Below are 25,132 nucleotides of genomic sequence, written 5' to 3' on the forward strand. Positions count from 1 at the left end.
ACAATATTGTTAAATGGTAACACTTGTAGAAAACTTAGCATAATCTGCCACTTAGTGGAATATCTTTTACCATCAAAATGCGAAAGATATTTACTCCTAATTTTTCTTTATACTACATATATCCTAGTGGATTTGGAGGAAAATTAATTTTTTAAGAGATTACGAGGAGGTGAAAAAGAAATGTAGAGTGAATTGTTTCTTTAAAAAGGTAACAAAAAAATATAATGAAAAATGAAAAGAGTCTCAAAGGTCAAAACTGTAGTGACTGTACATAAATGTTTGATGGGACATTGCTCGTGCTTTTCCTTTCTTTCGCTCGGACCACCGACACTCTGTCTCCAATTATTTCCTAAAACTTTAATCTAATGACTTAATTTCGTCGACTTTCTAATTAATCAATTAACATTATGGATCTAATATGATTCAAACAAGCACGTCGCTGGTGACTCTGAATTTCTTTGTTACTTGGTTTATTGCTATTTCTTCAAGCATATATGTTTTCTCACAACGTTACGAATTACTTGTAATATGTTTTTCTGCAAGAACATGTCTTTCCTCGAGATATTTTACGTTACTATTTGCAAAATTATTTGCTACTATCCACGGATCCACCCATAAGAGTGATCTCATGGAAATATACGTGGAAAGGAGCTTTTATTATGGTTTGGTACTTTGGTTTTCTATGAGTTCGGTATCTTCATAAGACCAAAAAATGAAATAGCGAAAGTTAAGACACGTGATGTTGTTGTAAAGAGGGATGATGGAAATTAGAAAATGAGGCAACACATGTGCTCTTCAACCTACGAACCATCTACACATAGCTAGAATCCGACAATGGACATAATGTACCTTCATTCACAATTATAGATTCTTATGTTTGGCAATTTAAATTCGGTTTCTAAAGTTCCATTTGTTCCATTCCCCATATGCACAACGCAAATGCAGCGTTTCCAGCTCTAAATGCAAGATAATTCCCATTTAATAGTATTTGATAAAATTACACTTTTATAGAAAATGTTAAAAATTTAGCCATTTTGATCATTCTTTTGGTCACTTGAGAGTATTTTTTTTTTTGTATATTCTCTTCTATACTCCAAAACAAAACCAATGAAAACAACAACGAACAAAAGCAAAAAGCAAAATGTTTTTTTTCTTCTTCGGTTGTATGATTTACGAATCGATGTACAGTAAAAACAAAAATTCACCTGTATATTGTATATATGTATGTACCGGTATTAATAATAAGTAAACCGATCGAGACTGGTCAAGAATCCAACGCGAACGGCGTTTGAAGAAGATCATACGGAGCCCAAAGCGCGTCTAAAGGACAAGGCCGACCAGCATCAAGCCTAGCCCATGGCTTACCTTTCCCACTCCAATGCAACAGACTCACCGGACCAGGATGGAGATCTCTACACAGTCCTCTGAAATTATCACCTCCTAAACCGTGTTGGTTCCACCGATGATTAACCGGTTTAATCAAACCGGCAAAAACCAATAAAAACGGTGGTAACGAACCAAGCTCGTAAATTCTCATTCTCTTTTGCATCGCCATCCACTCTTCGATGCGTGACGTGTACGCGCCTTCGCGCCACCGGGAAAGATCGATCACCATGACTCCAGTGTTGAAGTAGCATGCTTTCCGATCGGCGAAGGTTAAAGAGAGAGTCGGATTAGACCAGAAGGTTGATGTGAAGTATGAAGTGAAATTGGCGTTGCAGTATTCCGGCGCGGCGAGGACTGAATCACGGCCGAGATCTGTGGCGGCGAGTTTTGCTATGTCGTCGACGAGGATCAGATCGGAGTCTAGGTAGACGACGCGGCGGACGCAGGGAGGGAGGAGATCGGCGAGGTAGCTTCTTGCGTAGTTTAAAGGACAGTCTAGTGCGGAGCGGATAGAGGAGGAGATAAGGCGAGAGACGGAGGAGACGTTGAAGACGTAGACGGTGAAATCAAGGTAAGGGAAAGAGGAGGATATGGTGGCTCGTAAGGAAGAAGCGTCGGCGGAAGCAGAGGCGACGAAGTGGAAAACAATGTTTTCAGGACAAGAAGAGTGTTGGAGGACGGAGAGAACAGCGGCGACTGAGCCACGAATGTAGGCGGCGTCGAGTGTCATCGCCACGTGGACAGCTCGACGTGAGCAGAAGATTGGTTTGGCGACCACGTCATCGTCGGACTCGGAGTCATCGATTAAGGGGCAATCTGCAGAATTGTAAAACTGTGGGGCTTCTTTGAATTTTTGAATAATTGTAGTGGCGGAAATGGGTTTATGAAGAAGAAGTAGCGAGAGGAGAATGAGAAGAAGAAGATGTTGGGACATGGTTTCTTTCTTCTTCGTCGACTCTCTGGTTGTATTGGAAGGTTTTGTTTCTCTCAAACTGAGAACAAGAAGAGAAGAGCTGTCTCTAAACACTTTTTATCATGTGTGTGTGTAAGAGAGAGGAAAATTAAAAAAATGGTTTTGCTTAGATTTTGGGTTTCTCTCATTAAAAAATATTTATATATTGATTAGATTCCAAGCCCTTTTCATGATTTTTAAATTTAAATCTTGAAAACTGAAAATCATATTATTGCGTCAGGTAACAAAAAAATGGTCAAATTATTTACTGAATTTTTCGACTTAAATGTGTTGTTTTATCGAATGCAGAAATGTGGGAATTTATTGTATCCACATGATTACCGAAAATCAGTGTAGATCCACGTTATAGGCTATATAATGTATATTAAATGGGTGATTACATTATTTATTAATGAGATTTGAGTTTTTATAATTTCCGTTTGTATTTTTTTCTTACTAAAAATGCACAAAATTAAAAGAGACATGGAAGTTGATATATGAGATTGATAAGTACTTATCAAAAACAAATTCACACACGTAATATCGCTATGTTTGTCTGTGCATACAGTACAAACAAATAGTTTTTAGAATTCGAATTTCTCGGATAGATATATCTCGAGAAATTATTGAAAATTATGTGGCTAGTACTTAGTACGATTCACAGTTGCAGAAGAATAGGGGGGAAGATATAGAAACGTGAAATGAATGTTTTGAGAATAATTTAACGAGCTGTTCAAAAGAATGAAATATAATTATATACATGACTTGGTCAATAATTCTTATGGTTGAGATGTTATGTTTAGCTTCAAGCTTTATAGTAAATCTATTCATTTTTGCTATAAGTTTTTTAGTTTTTTCTTTGAAGTTTCTATTATGGTCCTTTGTCACTTTCCATGACTACGAAATTTATTGGTGAAATGAAATACAATAAATAAATAAATTGGATCCATTTGAAAATTCGTATTATAACGCCTATTTGCATTTTACATATTTCTGCCACACTTGTTTTTTTTTTTGGCTTATTGGTTATAGTCTTTTTATTTTATTTTTAAATGTTAGTCTTTTATTTTCAATGATTGAATTTTCTTTTCTTTTTTCCTAAGAAACTTTTTTTGGATCATGGGGAATGGGCACATCAGCACATGGTCAGGAAGTGGGTTTCCCTTTTTCTTTTGCTGACGAATTTCTAATTACCTAATAATTGTAATAATTTGAAACGAAAATGTATACCTATCATATATATTTATTAGAGAGATTTAATTTTGGTTTTGACCGACCACAACTTACAATTATGAACTACCATCGTTTAAATAAAAAAACGTTGGCTGTAAAAAAAAAAAAAGTTGAAGAATGTAGCAATTTTCATCTCATGAACTTGTTCAGAGTTTCAATGTTTCAGAAATTTTACTTTTAGTGTCTCATTGCGGAAGAAGTTCTTTCATTTCCAATTAGGAGTACAAATAAGCAAGCCCTTTCCAAAGAATGCATTTTGAGTTCATAGTATTAAGCACATTTGCTCGTTTTGTTAGTACTGATGGTTATTATGTTGAATAATCAAAACTAAAAACTAAACTAATAAAAATTAAAATATTAGAAAAGTTTTCCATTATACAATAGTACTAATAAACACTCATAAAGATAAACGTAGAAAAGCAAGACGCGTGGGCCAAACGTGAAATGGAATAATATCTCAAATCCTAATGGTACGACTTTTCTTTCATCACCAAATGTGAATTCGTGAGTACTTTTGTGTTAAAGTCTTGTAGAATTTATACCATGTCATTTTTGTTTTTGTTTTTTTGCATACTTTTTTTTATAATTTTGTTAGTTTTCTTTTTACTTCAAATAATTTCCTTTCATTATGTAAAACACCCGCGATTAAGACAACTCCTTGCAATACACCATATAAAGATACTCCAAAAAGAAATACATACAAAGATATATACCATATAGAGTTTTTCAAGAAAAAATATCCACATATCGGAAAATGTTAAACCAATTATGTTCATGGCCATAATAAAACATAATATACGTAAAAATAAAAGGTTCAACGTAATTTTATGATTAGCCTCCACTTTACATATATTCATCAATAGTCATACAAATCCTCAAATTAAACAACCGCTAAACAATAGGTCAATAAAACCATTGTGCAAGGATCTATCTTGAATTTCAGCCCTCCAACCATTACTTAGGTAACCGGTTAGAACGTTTTATTTAATTGGTAACCAAGTAACGGTTACAAGAACCTACATTTATATTCACCAACTTACCAATCAAATCTTACTTGCACAATGTTTTTCATATGTTGCATACTTGCATTGAGTAAAAATTTAGAAATATACAGTTACCAGAAAAATATTAAGTTAAGAAGCCAACTTGATTTGTTGGGCCATCGTTTTATCTTGAAAACCCCTTCACTTATATCCTAAGGGAATTGGGTGCTCACAAAAAAAAAAAAAAAGGTTCGAAGGAATTGTGTGCTGAGACTTAAAGCATTGTGAGAATGCGAGGTTTCCTTCTTCTTTTTACTTTCATATATTTAAACTCATTTCATTTTATCATTATAATTCTCACAATATGACTATATATGAATTGTATATTTAGCGACCAACATATATAGCTCATTTTATTCCGGTGGAAAATCATGAAACTTTGAAAAAATATGATCGATGAAGCCATGAAGGCATATGGCTTCAGCCTTTTGATGACACATTAAATAAAATATAGAAACGAACGTAATACTAGTATTAAATAAGCATGTTGCATGTGTCATGTGTGCATGAAGGGAGGGTTATTATTATTAATACATGTTCATGAGTGTATGCACATAAATGGATAATTTTAATTAGAAACAGATGAAGTGGAGATTATTGCATCTGTGTGTGTGAACTCTCTGAGAAACAAATTAAAAAATTACAATGGGTCTCATTGTCTCAAAGGTAGATTTCGAATAAGCATGTATGGTCTACACTACACATTCACTTCCATGAGTCCAAAAAGCCATAACTTTAGTCTTCTTCTGAAATAGTTGCTTCCTAATAATTTAAAAAATATTGGATGCATTGGCTGCACGTGACTTCAAAATATTTGTATGTATATTTTGAAAAGAGATATAGAACAAAACTTGGACAAAACTACAATACTAGTACGAAAAATAAAGACACTGCACATCTAAACACAAACAATCATATTGCGTTTATATGTTCACCGTTGTTAGTTAATGTTTTTAGTAAGAAAACTAAAAGTAAGTAAAATTAGGTATATCCTAAAATATTTATTTTAGAAAAATATATAATGTGAACGGTCTAAACATTTGTGAGTTTTAATATAATTATGACGATTGAAAGTATCAAATAAAAAGTATTTGAGGCAAATAATTCTTCTGGTATCTAACCACACCTACACCTTACAAGTAATAGGGAGCAGCATCTTATGTCATGTCTTCGAAAGCTATGAACACTAAAAAATGTTTAGTTGCTGAAAAAATTTCACCAAAAAGGGAAGAAGAGTTCAAAGTATACTTAGACTCCCTTAACGAACAAACTAAACAAACATTTTTGCAGGCAATGAGACACTATCAATACAATAAGAGGCTCCCAAAACGTGTTTGCAGATAAACACAAGTAAAAGATCCGAAGGAGCCAACAACATGATGATGAATAATAATCGTATCCAACATTATGGGAATAATTAAACAACATAAGTATTGAGTGAAGACTCGCAAGTCAAATCCTTAAGAAATATCAGTAAGAGAATCCGACAGGTTTTATTAATATATGAACAATTTGCTAAAGTAGCAGTTTACAAGCCAACTCACAGCACATATTTTCCCATGTTTTTATGCAATAAAATCTAGAATAAAAAGCGAAATACAGTTAGCTAAATCGATTTCCTCACTAGCTCAAGAAGAGAGAAAACACAACAACGACGAAAACAATGAGTAACAATATCCTCAAGTGATGGTCTTGTTGTCCTTGTCGACCCGTGTGCCGCTGGTAACTATGCATATGCGAGTGTCCTCCATGAAACGGATTCGAGAAACCGTGAGGGAAGCCGCCAGAAGCAGCAGCTCCATACATGGCTGCATCAGGGAAACCATGGAAATGGAGGTTGAACAAAGAAGGAATCAAACCGCCAAACGCTGCAGACAATGTAACATTCCCGAACCGCGCACTCGCCATCGGAGCAGCAAAACCTCCCATGAACCCTCCAAACCCATGATGATGAGCAAAACCATGGTTAGGATCAGGAGGTTGTGCAGTTTCGGGTCTCTGTCCCGATGGACGGTTAGGCACTTCGAGACCCGGAATGGACTTGGACCGAGGGTCAGCAGACGATTTACCTCTACCGTACAAAGGAACCAATCTGTCTTCTTCGATCACGGCTTTGCAAACAGGACAGTCCTTAGATTGAGAATGGAGATGGAGCCATTTGTATAAACAAGGCCAACAGAACAAGTGACCACAGAGAGTGACAATAGGATCTTGAGCCAAGTCTAAGCAGATGTTACATTCGAAGTTACTCGAATCATTGTTGTTTGTATCATTACCGCTAGAACAAGAAGGGACATCAGACATGATTCACCACAAAACCTCTGCTTTTAATCTCCGACACTGGATTATCACAAGCACCATATAAATTAGCACAAATAAACACAGAGGATTAAATCAACTAATCAACAACTCTCATTGACCAAAATGAAATTAGTGATTCCAAATTTTCTAATTTGCTTGAATTTGTCACGATTCAATAATCATTAATGGATCATTCAGCTTTAATAATATACATTAAAAAATCCAAAAAAAAAAGAGAGAAGTAATTCAAACAATCAAAACGGAATCATAAACCTCTAGATCTCTCCGATAAACCACTAAAATCACCGATCATATATTCCCGTGAATAAAATAACTAACTTATCTCCAATCGTACAAAATCATAAACAGAAACGGAAAACGAGAAACAAAAAAATCAAGCAAAAGAGTTGGAACAATCCGAAATATAAATTTACCGATTAGAGATTTAGATCGGGCGATGAAGGGATCGACGGAACGATCGCAATCCGCAAAGGAACACCGTTCGCTTAAGGGTTAAGGTTGGCCGGAGGAGACAAGTTTCATCGAGAGAAAGATATTTTCAGAATATTAATATTTGTATTAAACCTGTTTTGTTTTATTTAATTACCCGCGAATTGACGTGTCTTTTGGACTGGTCCCCCAATTCCACGTGGGAACATGTGTGCACGTGACGGAGAACTAGTGGCTGTTTCAAGTCAACAATATCGTCTTAACCGTTGGATTGGTTGATAACGAGAGATAATGTAACAACTAACAAATCTAATGGATGTTGATGAATATAAATAATAGTATCAACGTACGACTTTAATGGCGGTCAAAATGTGACATTGAGACGGTTTCATTAAGTCAGTTTCAGTGCCAGCCAGATTCGACCCGACTCGGTACGGATACTTGCTCGACGATTTATCATTCGTTTATCGACTAATCCAACGTTTACTACTCCTTATTCTTCGTTTGTTTTTAATGTTCTTCATGAACTTAATTATTGAGACAAAGTGAGGAAAATATGGAGAGTGTGCTTTTGTTCATGAACATGTTCTGATTTGGTCGGTGATAAATCTTCTGTATCAAGAAGATGTTTACATTAACTTTTCAAATGACAACATATGCGAGAAACAAAACACACGTATCACTCTTTTAACGTACGTAACTGCTCCAACAGATCTATCTTATTCTTTATATACGTTTGCTTCTTCCTCAAAACCTCATCCGAGTAGGTGCTGGTGCAGGTGACGAGATCATCTTTATTTAGAATAATTGGTGAGGACCTAAAACGAAATAAGCGTTATCGATTGATTTTAGTTTTGTCTCTGAATCCATTTTCTCTGCTTTGATGGAGGAAGAAAAAACTAAGCAGGTACTTATCTATATTCACAATTGGGTAGTTACGTAATAAACAAGACACCAGTGATGGAACGAATTTAGTAGAGTAAGCGAGCCCGTGATAGAACGAGTCTAAATGTGATTCATCGACTCATTCGGAGTTATGGTTTGTGGGACAGTAAATATATATGCTGAGAAATCCACTAATCTTTAAGAACTTAACTATAAACTCTGTATCGGATCATTCTTTTTATTAAGGTTTGTGCTAAAGATAATCGATTCTCTTGGACGATTAGTAGAAGGGAAAAAATACGCAATGGCGCGAGAGTGTGCGATCGTATGAGAGTTGTAATCCCACACGTGCGGTCTCCCACGTTTCAAAAAATAACGGGAAAAATTATATAAATCACGTAGCATGTTAATAATTAGGACATTATATTAAATTAACGTTTTCAAAAAAGGAAATATAGTGTTATTGAAAAACACATGTATGACATTTATTTGGGAGCATTTTGCAAAGTAAATGTTGCTACCTGACACGTCATATTTGCCAATTTATACATCTCTTGTAGATTTTCTTAATTACATAAAAAGATAAACTTTCATATTTGCTAACAAAATATGAGGGGAAAAAATCAGCTTATTGAACGGAAGATCTATTTAATATTATGAAAGTTGATTTTTATGTAATTAAGAAAAATAATCACATAAATTAATAAAAGTAAAAACAATATATGATGTGTCACTTTATGGTAAGTAGTATCCAAAATAATAAGCTAAAGTTGATTTTTTTTCTTGTTCTGAAAAGAAGAGAGAAAACGCTATAAATAGAGGATCCTCACCATCAACTTCCTCCACTCATCATCATTCACAGCTTCAAATTTTCAATACTCAAATTAACAATGGCGATTTTCTCCACATCACATCTTCTCTTCATCTCCTTCATCATAGCCACATGTATACATAAACCATTTCCAACATTTTCTGATTACTACTTTGATTCAATAATTTATCTTCATAAAATATCTTCGTTTATAATTAATTAATTTTGAATTGTATTGCAAGGTACAATTTCTGTCTCCGGTACAACCTTCACCTTAACAAACCATTGCGGCTCCACAATCTGGCCTGGAATCCTCACCGCAAACGGCGCACAACTCGGCGACGGCGGATTTGCCTTAGCTTCAGGATCTTCCGTAACCTTCACCGTTTCTCCAGGTTGGTCCGGTCGATTTTGGGCTCGAACGTATTGTAACTTCGACGCCTCAGGCTCAGGTAAATGCGGTACCGGGGACTGCGGCAGCAAGTTAAAATGCGCCGGCGCAGGAGGAGCTCCACCAGCCACACTCGCCGAATTCACAATCGGCTCCTCCGGAAAGAAAAACGCCGTGCAAGATTTTTACGACGTGAGCCTCGTAGATGGTTATAACGTTCAGATGAAAATCACACCGCAAGGTGGCTCAGGGGATTGTAAAACCGCGGGATGCGTTTCGGACGTGAACGCGATTTGTCCAAAAGAGCTACAAGTTACGGGCCCATCGGGTGTTGCAGCGTGTAAGAGTGCTTGTGAGGCTTTTAACAAGCCGGAGTATTGTTGCACCGGCGCGTATAGTACACCGGCGACTTGTCCGCCCACGAATTACTCGAAGATATTTAAACAAGCTTGTCCGAGTGCGTATAGCTATGCATACGATGATGCTTCCAGTACTTTTACTTGTACTAATGCTAATTATGAGATCAGTTTCTGTTCTTAGGCAAAAATCGCCTTTATTATTCATTAATTATTATTATTTATCAATGAATAAAAAGATTGATCATTTTTAACATATTTTTATGTTTTATTTGTCTCTTTAATCTCCTTCACAAATACAAAAAGGTGACGTTTCTAAAACAAAAGATGAGATACGGCATGCATAGCCATTATTATCAACAAGGAGGAGATAATCAAAGATTATGTTTCAAAAAGAAGATGAAACTTTATATATTTGATTGTTTAAGAAAAAAGATTATTACATAAAAATATCAAAGTTTATTTGAGTAAAATGGTTTTTTTGGTAGGAGTTTCTTTTTTTTTTTTGGGTAGGACAATTTGTATTTGACTTGAGGTTAAAGGAAATGAAAGAAAAAAGTGAGAGAAGTGATACCAAACATATTTACATTCTAACAACATACCGGTCACTCCAGATCGTATCAGACAAGATAGTTTCCAATAGGGAGCTTTAGAGAGTTATTTGGTTTTTTTGATGGTACTTACATTGGCTAAACAACAGAAGCAAAGAAGAAACAACATCTACCCTTTAGCCAAACATCACTAGAAGAACTAAACTTAGCAAGCCACAAATGGTTAAACAAGTTGATGTACCGTACATACAGGATTTGTTAAGAGTCAGGGCTTTTCTTTAGCTGATGCAGTTAAGATCAGTGTTTCTGGATTCTTTGGATTGAAACTTGCAAGCCTTCTTCATTCTCTTTGCAGCTTGGACAAACCCCACAATAACCTGAAGCTCATCCATTTGCTGTATTCATTTCACAGTTATTTACACCATTTTATTGATTATCAGGACAAAATTAAGACAAATCCATAACACAGTGAAGGCTCAGAGATGTTGACGTACCTGAGACATGAAGTGCCTTTGAACAATGTCAATTAGTTGCTCCTTTGATGGATTTGGAATTGCATCCACCTACAAAGAGTTTCTTCAGAAGCAAGCACATAGAAAACAAGATTGAGAAAACGAAAGTAAGTTTCTTCTCTTCCTTTTCTTCTGGAATTCAACTTACAAGGTTAAAATGTCGCCAATAATTCAGTAAAGCAGGCATTTCCAATTTGCTAAGATCAACCTTCTGCTTGAAAGCATATGATATAGCATCAGTAAACTTACGATTTGTTGCATTATCTTCAAATGGAATAGATGTCAAAAAATTTGAATGCATACCATGTTTTCAGGAGGAGTAAAACCCGAACTTTTTGATTGCGAGTCAGATGATAGAGACCTGCTCATCGTCTTGTGAGATGACCGAGATGATCTCTGCCCTCTTAGCTTCGACTTATGAGGCTTCAGTGTGTCCTCAGATGCTGGAAAAGAAACAACTTATCATAGAAACAAGTCTGAAAAAAATCAGTTAAAAGGGTTCCCATCAAAGAACAATATATCACTTAGTAGCTCACAGGAGACTAAATCAAGTTTAGAGATCTCTATATCAAGTTTTTGACAAATTGGCAGAATCGTTACAAAAATAACAAGGAACAAAACTTACTCATATCAGAGCCATTCCTCTGTGTGTTTTCGAAATCAAGATCATCGTCTTCTTCGTTTCCAGTAGGAGGTTCAAGGACACTAAGCGCATTCCTCTGCAACTTTACTTCTATTCCATTTGTCAAAACCTACAAACCAAAAAGCACAACAATAATTCTGATTAAATACTTTTAACTCCATAAACAAGTACTGACATTGATTTTAATACTTCAACTCCTACTGTTACTTCCATAGGAATTCTGGGAGACAAGAACTGGTGGAATGTGATATCACTAATAGTAAAACATAATCGTGATACTGAAGAAATTCGTAAATTATATGGATTATTCTCTAAAGTTTAAAGCTAGAATATGGTGAAGTTACTCCTTTAGGTCCACATACACAGAGACACTATCAAAAAGATCTTGCAGAGCAGTTTATAATATAAACTAGCCAACCAAAGCATAAAGATTTTATAAAGAATAGTAATCGACAGAAGTGACACTGCTTGGGGACGAAAATGACTCAACTAATTAAGAAAGAACAAAAAAGAAGAAAAACCTCTAAAACAAATGATTAACATTAATCAAAAGACTAACAAATTTCAAAAAGCCAGCTTGGATCCTTAAGGTGGAGAACAAAAATGTCAAGAAATATGATGGAGAATTAGATAACAAGTGCATATTTGTTATGATGTTTTATTGACCAGGCGCCAAAATAAAGTTGCCTCTTTTTTGGTTTGCCTAATTAATGTTTGCAAACTCAAAAATCACTTATCCCCTATAGATGATTCCTTAAATTGAGCCTGAAACTCAGCATGAAACACCAAAATAATCAAAGATACCAAAATGTTTCAGAATCTTTATTTGATGCAAACTAATTTTTAAAGAAAAATAAAAATCACTCAAGGGTTTCATGAATAAAATAACTACCTAAGAACCATAAATACAAGGTTAAACAGTGTAAAATCCAGCAATAATGGTGACTTGAATGCTATCATGCATGCAACAAGTTCAATCGCCAGATTTCGAAAATTTTACAGATTTAACATTTGGTAAATACAAAAGTAGATTTGATTTTCGATCAAACTAACAATTCTTGGTTTAAAATTAGATGCGAGGAAACATAATTATTGACTTGATTAGTGAATCTATAACTAGTAAATCGAAGCTCATGAATGATTATATCTAATTTAAAGTTGATCATGTTGAGAAATTCAAGGGAAAAAAACCCAAATTTGAAATACAAAATCATCCCAAAACCCAAATTATGTTCATCAATTGCAAACTTGGTAAATCCAGAAAACAGAGAACAAAACACTAGATTAGATCGAAATTTAACTATAAATGGAAAACGGAACAGGAAACAACAAAGATAACATTTTTACCAAAAAAGGAAAGAAATCAAATAACTTTACCAGCCAATGCCAACCACCGAGACCGACAGCTTTTTTGACAACACCTTGAAGACCAACAAGCACCGATTTCGTCCGGTTGTTTCCGGTGACCACCACTTTTGTATGACGTGGCAATACCGATAACTCTTCTTCACTACTGCAATCGCCGTAAAAGCTCTGAATCTGCGGGAATCCTCCATTCACCACTCCTGAGCTATCTACAGCTTCCAGCATTCTTCTTCTTCTTCTCTAATCTAATCTGATTTTAGACCTGAAGAAATCAACAGACCCAGTTCGATTTTTTTCAGCTTTGAACACTGATAGAAAATCGAAGATCATGCATTGCTGAGAGAGGGAAAGATCAGATGATTGAGCGGGAAAAGTGGAGAGATATCGAAGTAAAATAATTAGGGTTTGTCCCACAAGAAGAAGCAGAGAGAGAAGAAGAGAGATGAGAGAAGAAGAAGCAGAGTAAAGAGAAGGTAGAGGAGGAGGGAAAGAGAGGATGATAGAGACAGGTTTTTCACCACGGGGACCAATTAGAAGAAGCCATGTCAGCATTGTACTGAAACTATATGCGTTATGCAAAAACAGAACCGGTTTTTTTGTTTGGATTTAACCGGAGGGGTACTTTTGGTAATTACAGAACACGCGATTGACCTGAATGGTTGACTGGTGTTTAATAAAGACAGAGATAGATGGGACCCGTTTTTATTTAAATGACGGTTATACCCTTAGTCACGTAACTTTTTTCCATAGTTTGAATTTTTTTGGATCTTCTTTGTCCTTATCTTATAATTTTCTTTCTTTCATAATTATTGCTCTCTCCATTACTAGATTTTTATTATTATTGAGAACAATGTTTTACTTTATGAAAACCAGGTTCTCAAAACAGCAAAATAAACGAAACAAGTACTGCTTAGTAAGTGAAATAAATGGATCAAATACAGTAAGATAAACATTGAACATAAACTTTAAACTCATATAATGGCTAAAAAGCAATCAAATTGGTCGATGGGATAATTGGGTATATTAGATACAGAAAATCTAAGGGATTTAATGTTGTGTCTCTTTAATGATAACACTATTAAACACACATCGATATTATCATCAAAAGAGCTCAAGAGACGCAAATACAAAAACCTTTTTTCGACCGATTATAAGAAGGTTTTATAAAGGTTTTATAAAGGTAGATGATCGATATGATCTATGAATATTTTATCTTTCTTTTTTTGTGTTACATACAATCATACATGATTTTCTTACTATATGAAAGTTACATGTTTGGATCAATTATTTGTCCAAAACTTTTATCGAGTCATTGTCATTGTCACAGTTAACAAAGCCCACCCAAAAATAAAACCGTCCCCATATTTGGGGAAACTGTCAAAGCGACCCCTCACCAAACGCCTGCTTCAATTATTCGTAACTTTTAATGCTTACCCTTACTACCATTCCCCTCCCATAAAAATCAAAATTTTCATTCTTTTGTTCTTTATTGTTTTTAAACATAAACCTACGAAATCTAGAGGCTGGAACAAAATCCATTAATTACCGGGAAATTTTCAGAGGATTTGCACTAAATTAGGGGTTACTTGTTACATTTCAAAATTAGGTGACTAATTGTGGTCAATTATGAAAATTCGAGGGGTTAATGAGAATAATCCTACACGTCTGTCTCTATCGTCGTCTTTGAGGGTTTTGTTTGAACAAAGAGACTAGAGAGTGTTGGAGCCGTTAAATGGCGAAAACTGATAAGCTAGCTCAATTCCTTGATTCTGGTATCTACGAATCCGACGAATTCAATTGGTTCTTCTTAGACACAGTTCGTATCACCAACCGTTCATATACCCGATTTAAGGTTTCACCTTCTGCTTACTACTCTCGTTTCTTCAATTCGAAGCAACTCAATCAACACTCTAGCGAGTCTAATCCGAAAAAGCGAAAACGGAAGCAGAAAAACTCTAGCTTTCACCTTCCTAGTGTAGGAGAGCAAGCTTCGAATCTTCGTCATCAGGAAGCGAGGCTGTTCTTATCGAAAGCCCATGAATCTTTTCTAAAGGAAATTGAGTTGTTGAGTTTAACGAAAGGTCTAAGTGATGATAATGATGATGATGATTCTAGTTTGTTGAACAAGTGTTGTGACGATGAAGTCTCTTTTATTGAGCTTGGAGGAGTGTGGCAAGCTCCTTTCTATGAGATAACACTGAGTTTTAATCTACATTGCGACAATGAAGGTTTTTTGGTTTCTCTATGTCACTTGCTAGATCGTATTTGAAACCCATGAATTTGATGGTGTTTTGTGGACTTGATAGGTGAGAGTTGTAATGAACAGAGAGTGTTTCAAGTGTTCAATAACCTAGTAGTGAATGAGATTGGAGAAGAAGTTGAAGCTGAGTTTTCCAACCGGAGATATATAATGCCCAGAAACAGTTGCTTCTACATGGTTTGTGTTTTTTACTTGTCTGATTTTATGATTCTATAAAAAAATGGAAACTTTTAGTTGCTGTGTGAAATGGTTCTTCTGATATTACAGTTCTTTTTACCATGTTGCCTTGAAGTCTGATTTACATCACATCCGAAACCTCGTTCCTGGTAAGTCTTGTGCTATTGTCCATTATAGATAATTTGCTAAAAGCTGAGATTTTAGAGTATTCTGGTTCTTGTTGATTGGTCCTGAGTCATGTGAGAAAAGATCAGTCATTATCATATCGGTAGGCGATGTAATAGTCTTATTGATGTCATATATGCAGCTAAATCTGAAGAAGGCTACAATCTTATAGTTATTGATCCGCCTTGGGAAAATGCAAGTGCTCATCAGAAATCAAAGTTCGTTATCTACTTAATGTATGCATGTGGATAAGTATTTTTTGTATCTGAAAGTTCATGACCAATGTTTCTTGGTTCTTTGTTTTAGGTATCCTACTTTACCGAACCAATACTTCTTATCTCTTCCGATCAAGCAGCTTGCTCATGCTGAAGGAGCTCTCGTGGCTTTGTGGGTGACAAATAGAGAGAAATTACTAAGTTTTGTTGAGAAAGAGCTATTCCCTGCGTGGGGAATTAAGTATGTAGCTACAATGTATTGGTTAAAGGTGAGCTCATCTTGCAGCTCTCAGTCCCCATCTTGGTTTCTGAGTTGCACATATGACTTGACATTTTACATACTTGCTATGTAAATGTTTCAGGTGAAACCGGATGGTACACTGATTTGCGACCTGGACCTGGTCCATCATAAACCTTATGAGTACCTTCTACTAGGCTACCATTTTACCGAAGTAAGTCAATTCATTTTTTTGTCACTTGAATAATCTGAGAAAGGAACTTCTGTTTGAACAGCCATGTTGTGTATACATGTCATAGCTTGCAGGATCAGAAAAGAGGTCAGATTTTAAACTCTTGGACAAGAACCAGATAATCATGAGCATCCCTGGTGATTTTTCGAGGAAACCCCCAATTGGAGGTATTCTTATGTTTATATTTTCAACAGCTTTGTTCTGCGATTGGCTTCATCAAATTCAAGAGTAGATAATGCAATTTTTTCAAATTCTTGGTCTAAAGCTCCCCTGATTCTTGTTTGTTTCCACTTGGACTTTGTGTAGATATACTACTGAAACACACTCCCGGGTCTCAACCTGCTCGGTGCCTTGAGCTATTTGCGAGGGAAATGGCTGCCGGATGGACCTCTTGGGGAAACGAACCGCTTCACTTTCAGGACTCGAGATACTTTTTGAAAGTTTAGTGGGCGCATTCCCTAGGGTGTAACCAAGAAAAAGGCTGGCTTGGGCCCTCATGATCGTTTTTCTCTATGACTCATTCTCAAGCTGGGGACAGTTAGGAGAGAACCCTTGGAAAGAAGTGGAAGGTTCGGTTCATCGCAAACGACATCGTTTGAAGAAGACAACACTAGAGTAAGCCTGAAAAAAGTATAGTGTTACTAAAGATTATTTTGTCTCAGAACTGTACCATCAATTTAGTAAGCTTTTTCCTTTTCCTTTCATAAACAGATGATGTTTCAGATAAAATTTAAATATATTATCAGTACAGTAAGATTACATACTATATTAGTATCACTATTCTGCTATTCACTAGATTTCTTTTTCTTTTTCAACAAAATATGAATAAAATAAAGGCAAAAGCGTGTTAAATATAAATTCAATAAGTGACTACTCGTTGGAAGATCATATCTGCTTTGATGGGTCTATTTGTGGGGCAAATCCACTATCCAGTTTTCCTTTTGTGTTCAATGAACTATACAATTGTCAAAAAAAAAAAAACATGAGAATTAAAGAAAATCATCATGACCAATGAAGAGCAGGTCCCAACAATAATTCCGAATTATAGGCTCTGATTGTTATAGCAATCAAACAATATGCTTACAAATCACAAAACAAAATTAACGATATTTCCAAATATAGAGCTTTCCAGTTTGACTTAATAATGTTGTGTGAATATCCTCACATTTCCATTTTCGACTCTCTTTAGTAAATTTTGAAGTAGTAGAATGATGTAGAATGTTTTGTTTTATCAATCACACAGTTTTGTGAAATCACGATTTCCATCCACTATTCAAGAAAAACATCAAGTGGAAGAAATAATAAACCAAAACCATCGCAACAAAATGCATATCACGAGTATAGAATGAACAAACTACACTGTCAAATACTTAATTTAGGACTTAAACTTCGCTTTCAGACAACTTGGTTCGGAAACTTGACCATCCGTCATGTTGATATACACAATCCATCTCAAATGTAGTAGTGAATCACTATATCAGCATGTGTTATCAAACGCAAGTTGTCACTAAGATCGGAGCTTCTAGTTCAAAATGTTGATAAGTATTACGAAAGTACAATTGAATATACCAATTATACATCCAAACACGTCCATGCTTCTCCACTCGAGTTCTCTTTGGAAATCTATATAATCCGTCGGTTTGGTATTTTACTAGTTGTACGTAGTGTCTCCCCTCATATGTATTGAGTCTTTATAGTTTGTTGCCTCGTATACGATAGAAAGTAAAGGCTAAAAAACCATACTATTTCATAAAGGGTTTATTTAGTTAACTTTTAATCTAAACCATGTATCACTCCATTTTACGTATATTCGTTTTCACAAATAATCTACTAAATAATTTTGTAATGTGATAAAATTAAAGAATAAACACATGATACATAAACAGTCAGGACAAAAGTAAGCACTCATTTTCTTCTATTCATACTATAGTGAAACACTATTTTATTTTTATCCATATACTATAGTGACAAATTAATCTAATCATTAAATGTTATGAGGCTCAAAACAATTTGTTTTCTTATTTAACATGGCCGATCCCCTCATAAACCAATCAGATGGTGTGTTTTCCGGTCATACTCGTGTAGGACCCACTTCATTACAATGGCCCCACATGTCTCTCTATCTTTTTCTCCTCTTTATAAAATCAGCTCCTTTTCTTACACAGATTTAGAGAAACACAACATAAAACGTACTTCTTCTTCAAAACGCGAAACCACACTGTAAGTTACGTACACCACCACCTATCCTCACCATTCATCATCGACACGTGGCTGGTTTAACTCAAATCAACGGTGAATTCTTTTTGCTTTTTTATTTTAAATAATGAATGAAAAGATTCTTCTATAATTCCAGCGAAGAAGAAAGAAAAAAAAAAGCGTATTCCTCGTGAGCACTAACTTCTCACTCATTCTTCTTCTTCAGCTGAATCCAAATACCCATTTCCATTTTTAACCGTGGTTGGATTGTTTTGAGAGTTGAAGGAAGAAGATGACGTCTGACGGAGCAACGTCGACGTCAGCTGCAGCTGCAGCAGCAGCGATGGCGACGAGGAGGAAACCGTCGTGGAGAGAGAGGGAGAACAATCGGAGAAGAGAGCGGCGGAGAAGAGCTGTTGCGGCGAAGATTTATACTGGTCTTAGAGCTCAAGGTAACTACAATCTTCCAAAACATTGTGACAACAATGAGGTTCTTAAGGCTCTTTGTTCTGAAGCTGGTTGGGTTGTTGAAGAAGACGGAACTACTTATCGCAAGGTCAGTATCAAACGCATTTTTACTTAGATCTGATGTTATCTGATGATTTAGCTGTTGAATCTGAAGATTTGGATTTGAAATTGGTCAAATTGGGATTTTCTTGGCTATGAATTCGAGGTTTTTAGCTGAGGAAGCTCAGTTTTATTCTAAAATTGGATCGAGATTCCTTGCGGAGAAAGTGACCTTTAGGGTTCTTCTTACTAATTTGAGAACCGAATTAGCTTTACTTTCACTTGGTTACTATATTTAGATCTCTCCTTTAGCTTTTGATTGATTGTGACATTGTGATGTTTTTGGTATTGTTCTATGAGCAACAGGGACACAAGCCTCTACCTGGTGACATGGCTGGATCATCTTCTCGAGCAACTCCTTACTCTTCCCATAACCAAAGTCCTCTTTCTTCCACTTTTGATAGCCCCATCTTATCTTACCAAGTCAGTCCTTCCTCTTCTTCATTCCCGAGTCCTTCTCGAGTTGGTGATCCACACAATATCTCCACAATCTTCCCTTTCCTCAGGAATGGTGGTATTCCTTCATCGCTTCCTCCACTTAGAATCTCAAACAGTGCTCCTGTCACTCCACCAGTGTCATCCCCAACTTCTAGAAACCCCAAACCATTGCCTACTTGGGAATCTTTTACCAAACAATCCATGTCCATGGCTGCTAAACAGTCAATGACTTCTTTGAACTACCCGTTTTATGCGGTGTCTGCACCTGCCAGTCCTACTCATCATCGCCAGTTCCATGCTCCGGCTACTATACCTGAATGTGATGAGTCTGACTCTTCCACTGTTGATTCTGGTCATTGGATAAGCTTTCAAAAGTTTGCACAACAACAGCCATTCTCTGCCTCTATGGTGCCAACCTCGCCTACCTTCAATCTCGTGAAACCTGCACCACAGCAATTGTCTCCAAACACAGCAGCAATCCAAGAGATTGGTCAAAGCTCCGAGTTTAAGTTTGAGAACAGCCAAGTTAAGCCATGGGAAGGGGAGAGGATCCATGATGTGGCTATGGAGGATCTAGAGCTCACGCTTGGAAATGGTAAAGCTCATAGTTGAGATGAAGTATACATGAACCTGTTATGTCATGTCGGAAGGAAGGATTGGAGAATGAGAATTAGTGTGTTGTTCATTCAGTTCATGGTTTTGGTTCTTGTTCTAGAATCGATATTCATTGTACCAGTGAGTTTGTTTCACAACGCATTATTTGTAGATAGAATGTTTAAGATGTATGTTTCTATTATCATTCCTTTTAGGTCTTGAAAACATTACAAATATATTACATGATTAAGTGGCTTGAAATGTAAATTATATATCGGATGATGAAACAGAGAAAAACAAGTGAGGCTAAAACAAAGACTTGGGATGTAATAACAAGATCAGAGAGGTTAAGAAAGAAAAAAAAGACTTGCGATTTTAGCCATAAGATACACAAAAATTCATAATACAAAGAGGAAAGTAGAAGGCATGAAGCAGTAAACATTGGAAAAGGGAGAAATATATTAGAATCACAAATGTCAAGAAACTCGGAAAGTTTTTTTTAGCCTATCTGCTTTTCAGGTGAATCATTCAGAACCATCGGGGAAGCTATCAAGCGCGTCTTGCTTACCGTTAACGTAGAACTCAACGACGGCTTGCATTCTATTGAGCTTATCTGGATGGTAATTCACATGAACAATCACTGGTTTCACTTTCTTCTTCAGTTCATGATTCTTTCTTACAGTCTTGAAAAGGACCTTACTGTTCATAAACTCATACATATCCATGACTCTCTTGGATGCATGTAGCGCAGTGTACTCAGGATGTGAAGGATAAAACAGTTCCTCGTTGAAAACCGCTTGGTCCCACACTTTAGCCTTAGAGAGTCTATCTGCCACGCGATCAAGCAGCTCGATTGATGGAATTGTAGGCCTCAAATAGAAAAACCCGGAATTGAAAACCCATATCCTCATAGTGTGAGCATACCGAGCCCATCCCATGGCTGGTTCATCAAACACATCATTGAACCCATAAGCCGTATGATTGTCATGGCCATCACTCATTGACTCCACATCAGAGTCTCTGTATAGATGACTAAATGGGTTCTGCAAGAAGACAATGTCCACATCCGAGAGAAGAACACCATAACCGAGTTGCAAGAACTCTCTTAACACACGGAATTTCAATCCAGAGACAGCATGGTTACCTCCAGTTTTCCCAACAGTATCCACGTCCTTGTCTGGATCTCTCTTGTAATACGCAACATCGTTCTCTTTACATAAATTCTCTATGTAATCGTCCAAAGCAACAACCAGATAGTTTGTTATACCCACTCTCTTAATGCTAGCAATCTGAACCTCCAACATTGCTTTCACATTTGCGTTTGCAAGAGCTACAATTACCTCTTTATCAACAGCAATCTCCTCTAGAATCTTTGCCAATCTTGGGTTTATAGATTCATCAGGAAGAATAGTTGGATTAGTTCTCAGACTCTTGACAGTTCCAAAAGGACCAGCCTTGATCTGTGTTCCCAATGCTAGAACCTGTTTTCTTGCATTGTCTGATCCTTGCTCCGCTAACCGTAGCTTCTCTGTTAACTCTCTGACCTGCTTCTTTAACTCTGCATTCTTCTCTGAGAGAGTTACAAAGTCTGATTTTAGCATTTTCACTCGTTCTGGCGATTCACAAGCTGATGATCCAACCTAGACAAAGCAAGTGTGGAATTTATAAACCACTCAACTAAATTCCAAATTAAGATACAAAATCCAGTAATCAACCAAACCAGTATCATGATAAACTTCACCCTAATCTCCAACTAACACATCACCAAGAAGAATTTCTATGTTTAGACACTAACCACTTAATAACACCTATAATGGCAGAGTCAAACATCAATCTATGTAAAACTCGACCACAGAACCACAAAAATTAGAGCTTTAGAGGTTTATGTAGTACCTGGTTGCTTGACTTCGAAAGATGTTCGCTTGCTTTGAGAGATGAGCTTGAGTTGAAGAACCCGTAAGGGAACAGAACGGCGCACACGCAACCGATAAAGATACCGATGAGGATGGCGATCGCAATTCGAGATCCACGGAGTTGTTGGCTTCTATCTCTACGACCCGCCATGGCCGTTGACTTTTCTCTTCCTTATAGCGAAATCAGAAGCCAAAGACCCAGAAGCTCAAAATGAAAAAGGACTCCTTTTTGATCACCTAGTTGAAGAAAGTTTTGGTAATGTGGTGGATCAGAGTTAAACCCTAGAAATGTTCTGTTTTTCTTCGGAGGTCTCGGTCATACCTGCCGGCTTTTGAAGTTGTTGAGAGAAAGAGAGAGCTTGTGTGTTTGGCTTCGTCTCCGAAGACGACGACGATGAATCAAAGCTCGAAAGTAATGTTCCTCTACTTCACACGATGTAGATTCCTTTCTGAAATTCTTTAGTTGAAGATGAAGTCTTAACCGTTAGATGACATGACTATTTCGCTGACTCATCTGACGGTCAACATAACACATTATAAATCGAGATTAAGGAGAAAAATTAAACTCAATTATTTACCCACTTGCTAGCACGATCACATGAGACATGATAGACCAAAACACATCTTGACTATGATTGAGATTAAGTTGTTTTAGCTGTCAAACAATTATTCTTTGACCAGAGTTTTTGTATTCGAAAATTTCAAGAGACTTGCGTTTATATAAAGTTAAAAACCGAACGAGGAATAATAAAACCCTTTAGCGTTTATATAAAGTTACAAAGATTACAATTTTTGAAGTAAGTGGTGATTAACGTGCCAGAATTTGCAAGTAATCCAAAGATTCTAACTTTCGTTATCCAAAACTTTGTTGTTACCAAACAAATGATCTCTTCTATTACCAAACCCGTTTGAATCAAGACCCGAGCCACCACCGCGATAATTGTTATGATCCTGTGCGGTTGTTCTATAGTTTCCATCAACCGGAGCTCTTGAACTCGGGTCGTTAGCTCCAACTGACCGGTATGAGCCACCAGCGTACCTTCTCCGTAGATCCATGAGGTCATCGTTTCTTCTTGAAGGTTCAGTAAATGTTGGCTCTTTCGCCGAACTATTTTGTGCGCCGGTCGGGGTAAAAGGATCATCTGGTCCCCATGCAGTGAGCGATTCTTTCTTCTTGGCAAAGAAATGCCAAGCCCCGAATAGAAATAGTATGAAGAAGAACACAGGACTGCTCCAAAGCATTGTGTTGAAGTCTCCTTTGAGAGTTGGCAGCTTCGATTTGTAAACAGCGAAATATCCGTTTTCTAAACCGATCACAAGAAGGTTTTCCCTGTCGCTAGCTATTAACGGCCTAGTCTTTACTACTGTGGTGGTTCGTGAAGATGATTCGCGATGGCTCAAGAACGCGGATCTGATCTCTTCTAATCCCGCTGAGAACAAAAGCCGAGGACCCGCAGTACGAACATAATGCTGAGTCGATACATTGAAAGCGAAAACCTTTTCTTCGTTGATAACTAGAAGATAGCCTTTGATTGATTGTAAAGCTACTGGCTCCTCCATTTGAAACTTCTTCTTGGATCTAACCCTACATTTGAAGTTCATTATATCTCCATGAAGCAATACGTGAATGATCTCGCCCTCGGATGTGAATCCATAAGCTTTAGACCGTTCCGCAGCATCAAAAACATAAGTTCTCGCAAGCGAATGGTTCAGTCCTTCACACTCAGTTTCTCTTATCTTCATGCTTCTTAAGTCCAAGGAACCAGCACCAGACTCAGTAAGAAACAACAATCTCTGCTTCAAGAACACGAGCGGTCTACTCGATGGAATAACCGACCCATAAACCGTCCTGTTCTCAGTTAAAACCGTGAGCTTCCCGCTTAAATCAGTCGCCAATATATACCTAACACGACCCACATGATGCACTTCCAACAAAGTCACAGGATCAGCTGAATCATCCACATCAAACTTCCCAACATGTTCCATAGAAACCGAATTCGAGTTCCAATCTTCGCCATTCGATCCCTCGTGAATCCGATGCAACAACACCGCACCGTTCTGATGACCCGTAACCACGAAACTCGAGTTCTTAAACACAGATGAATACGAAACCATAGCAGTAACCGGAGAATCAACAGTGGTGAAAAACTCAATCAAAACATCACCATTTCTCAAGAACACATAAACTCTACCTTTAGAATCACCAATTGCAAAGTACTTGCTTGAACCTTCGAAATCTCTAAACGGCAACACATTGATACAAGTCGCATCGGAATTGAGTTTCACAGCTGATGTAAACTGAAACCTCTCCGACCAAAACGGACTGTATTTAGTCACTGAAAACGCCTTAGCCCTTCCTCTCTCTTTCTCTTCTCCGATGTCATCATCAACTGAGATCTCGTTCTTCTCCTTTAATGGAGTTGCAGATAACTTAGCATCTAGATTAGCGACTAATTCCGTCAGATTCTTAACGAGTTCCTCTAAATTATGCAATAGAACAGCTTCTCGATTGGTTTCGCTAACAGACACAGCAACATCGGTAGAAACATCTTCGATAACCGGAGACTCGGTGGCATACAACGGCGAAATGAAAAGCAGAGTGAAGGAGAATAAAAGGGAGAAACAGATAAAGAAGGACTTGCCGTTTAGAGGATCCGCCATTACAGTAATGGGAAAAGTTAAAGCAGAAAGCTTTCTTCTTTTTCTTCTCCCGTATCTGAATCAGTACGTAACCGCCATTTCTGCAGATCTGTAGGAGATGAAGATTTTAGGATCTGGAAAGAGAAGAAAGATCTGTCCTGTTGAAGTCTAAAAACTCAGATTTTTATGGGTGAAGTAAGAAATTTGATAAAGCGTCAAAATTTGAGATCTTTGTGTCCGGAATTTGCTCCAGTCGTCTTCGGGCCACGGTGAAGAGTTGTCTTAAGATATTTTAAGGAATATCTTTTAACATTAATAATTTTAACTTGTTTTGAAATATTTTTCTTTCTATTAAACAATTGCTAATGGATGTCATGACTCAAGACTAGCATAGTTGATATTTGATATCCAGACGGAAAAAAAAAAACGCATAAATCAGCTGGATCAAAGAAATACCTTTTTGGTGAATACATAAGTTTTTTTTCCGCAGACCACTTAGGCACTTATGATGGCCTAACATAGAAACTACACATGCTGATCAGTGATCAAAGACAAGATCCATAGATTCTCCACGTGAAGTTTCTTGGCCACAGTGAAGCAACGCCCTCGATTATTCAA

The 25,132-nt window shown here is 36.8% G+C and overlaps 8 protein-coding genes and 1 long non-coding RNA gene across 16 annotated transcripts; 4 read left to right on the forward strand and 5 right to left on the reverse strand.

Moving 5' to 3' along the window:
* Positions 1-116: 116 nt before the first annotated feature.
* Positions 117-594, forward strand: AT1G05497. The gene has a single exon (NR_138909.1). It is a non-coding gene; the product is annotated as an other RNA (long non-coding RNA).
* Positions 595-908: 314 nt separating this feature from the next.
* On the reverse strand, positions 909-2,591 carry PARVUS (Nucleotide-diphospho-sugar transferases superfamily protein). Its single transcript, NM_101787.3, has one exon. The coding sequence runs from the start codon at positions 2,318-2,320 to the stop codon at positions 1,265-1,267; it is 1,056 nt and encodes a 351-aa protein (NP_564077.1). The 5' UTR covers positions 2,321-2,591; the 3' UTR covers positions 909-1,264.
* Positions 2,592-6,023: 3,432 nt separating this feature from the next.
* Positions 6,024-7,494, reverse strand: AT1G19310 (RING/U-box superfamily protein). Its single transcript, NM_101788.4, has 2 exons — positions 7,350-7,494; positions 6,024-6,954 (listed from the first exon to the last, which is right to left on the reverse strand). The coding sequence occupies exon 2, from the start codon at positions 6,916-6,918 to the stop codon at positions 6,238-6,240; it is 681 nt and encodes a 226-aa protein (NP_564078.1). The 5' UTR covers positions 6,919-6,954; positions 7,350-7,494; the 3' UTR covers positions 6,024-6,237.
* A 1,600-nt stretch (positions 7,495-9,094) lies between these two features.
* On the forward strand, positions 9,095-10,066 carry AT1G19320 (Pathogenesis-related thaumatin superfamily protein). Its single transcript, NM_101789.4, has 2 exons — positions 9,095-9,195; positions 9,304-10,066. Exons 1-2 carry the CDS (start codon positions 9,141-9,143, stop codon positions 9,990-9,992), a joined length of 744 nt encoding a protein of 247 aa, NP_173365.2. The 5' UTR covers positions 9,095-9,140; the 3' UTR covers positions 9,993-10,066.
* Positions 10,067-10,236: 170 nt separating this feature from the next.
* Positions 10,237-13,373, reverse strand: AT1G19330 (histone deacetylase complex subunit). Of its 3 annotated transcripts, none has more exons than NM_001084092.2 (6): positions 12,892-13,373; positions 11,497-11,623; positions 11,175-11,314; positions 11,020-11,082; positions 10,854-10,922; positions 10,237-10,754 (listed from the first exon to the last, which is right to left on the reverse strand). In NM_001084092.2, exons 1-6 carry the CDS (start codon positions 13,102-13,104, stop codon positions 10,638-10,640), a joined length of 729 nt encoding a protein of 242 aa, NP_001077561.1. In that variant the 5' UTR covers positions 13,105-13,373; the 3' UTR covers positions 10,237-10,637. The 3 variants fall into 3 exon arrangements, with proteins under 3 accessions (NP_001077561.1, NP_564079.1, NP_001185033.1); NM_101790.4 differs by having other exon boundaries at positions 11,175-11,329; NM_001198104.1 differs by having other exon boundaries at positions 10,377-10,754; positions 11,020-11,085; positions 11,175-11,329; positions 12,892-13,347.
* Positions 13,374-14,280: 907 nt separating this feature from the next.
* On the forward strand, positions 14,281-16,930 carry AT1G19340 (Methyltransferase MT-A70 family protein). Its single transcript, NM_101791.3, has 8 exons — positions 14,281-15,107; positions 15,186-15,316; positions 15,432-15,465; positions 15,624-15,699; positions 15,788-15,965; positions 16,059-16,148; positions 16,234-16,333; positions 16,473-16,930. Exons 1-8 carry the CDS (start codon positions 14,612-14,614, stop codon positions 16,610-16,612), a joined length of 1,245 nt encoding a protein of 414 aa, NP_564080.1. The 5' UTR covers positions 14,281-14,611; the 3' UTR covers positions 16,613-16,930.
* Positions 16,931-18,276: 1,346 nt separating this feature from the next.
* BES1 (Brassinosteroid signaling positive regulator (BZR1) family protein) lies at positions 18,277-21,030 on the forward strand. Of its 5 annotated transcripts, none has more exons than NM_202135.3 (3): positions 18,277-18,458; positions 18,589-18,918; positions 19,236-20,225. In NM_202135.3, the coding sequence occupies exons 2-3, from the start codon at positions 18,655-18,657 to the stop codon at positions 19,977-19,979; spliced, it is 1,008 nt and encodes a 335-aa protein (NP_973864.1). In that variant the 5' UTR covers positions 18,277-18,458; positions 18,589-18,654; the 3' UTR covers positions 19,980-20,225. The 5 variants fall into 5 exon arrangements, with proteins under 5 accessions (NP_973864.1, NP_973863.1, NP_973865.1 ...); NM_202134.1 differs by having other exon boundaries at positions 18,349-18,552; positions 18,648-18,918; NM_202136.1 differs by having other exon boundaries at positions 18,352-18,552; positions 18,642-18,918.
* RRA3 (Nucleotide-diphospho-sugar transferase family protein) lies at positions 20,213-22,380 on the reverse strand. 2 transcript variants are annotated; one of them, NM_001332391.1, is made up of 3 exons: positions 22,197-22,380; positions 21,855-22,111; positions 20,213-21,601 (listed from the first exon to the last, which is right to left on the reverse strand). In NM_001332391.1, exons 2-3 carry the CDS (start codon positions 22,023-22,025, stop codon positions 20,486-20,488), a joined length of 1,287 nt encoding a protein of 428 aa, NP_001321670.1. In that variant the 5' UTR covers positions 22,026-22,111; positions 22,197-22,380; the 3' UTR covers positions 20,213-20,485. The 2 variants fall into 2 exon arrangements, with proteins under 2 accessions (NP_001321670.1, NP_564082.1); NM_101793.4 differs by having other exon boundaries at positions 21,855-22,380.
* A 157-nt stretch (positions 22,381-22,537) lies between these two features.
* AT1G19370 (uncharacterized protein) lies at positions 22,538-24,869 on the reverse strand. Its single transcript, NM_101794.4, has one exon. The coding sequence runs from the start codon at positions 24,533-24,535 to the stop codon at positions 22,718-22,720; it is 1,818 nt and encodes a 605-aa protein (NP_564083.1). The 5' UTR covers positions 24,536-24,869; the 3' UTR covers positions 22,538-22,717.
* Between the last annotated feature and the right edge of the window lie 263 nt (positions 24,870-25,132).

The sequence above is a fragment of the Arabidopsis thaliana genome, assembly GCF_000001735.4.
Source record: "Arabidopsis thaliana chromosome 1 sequence".
Lineage (NCBI taxonomy): Eukaryota > Viridiplantae > Streptophyta > Magnoliopsida > Brassicales > Brassicaceae > Arabidopsis > Arabidopsis thaliana.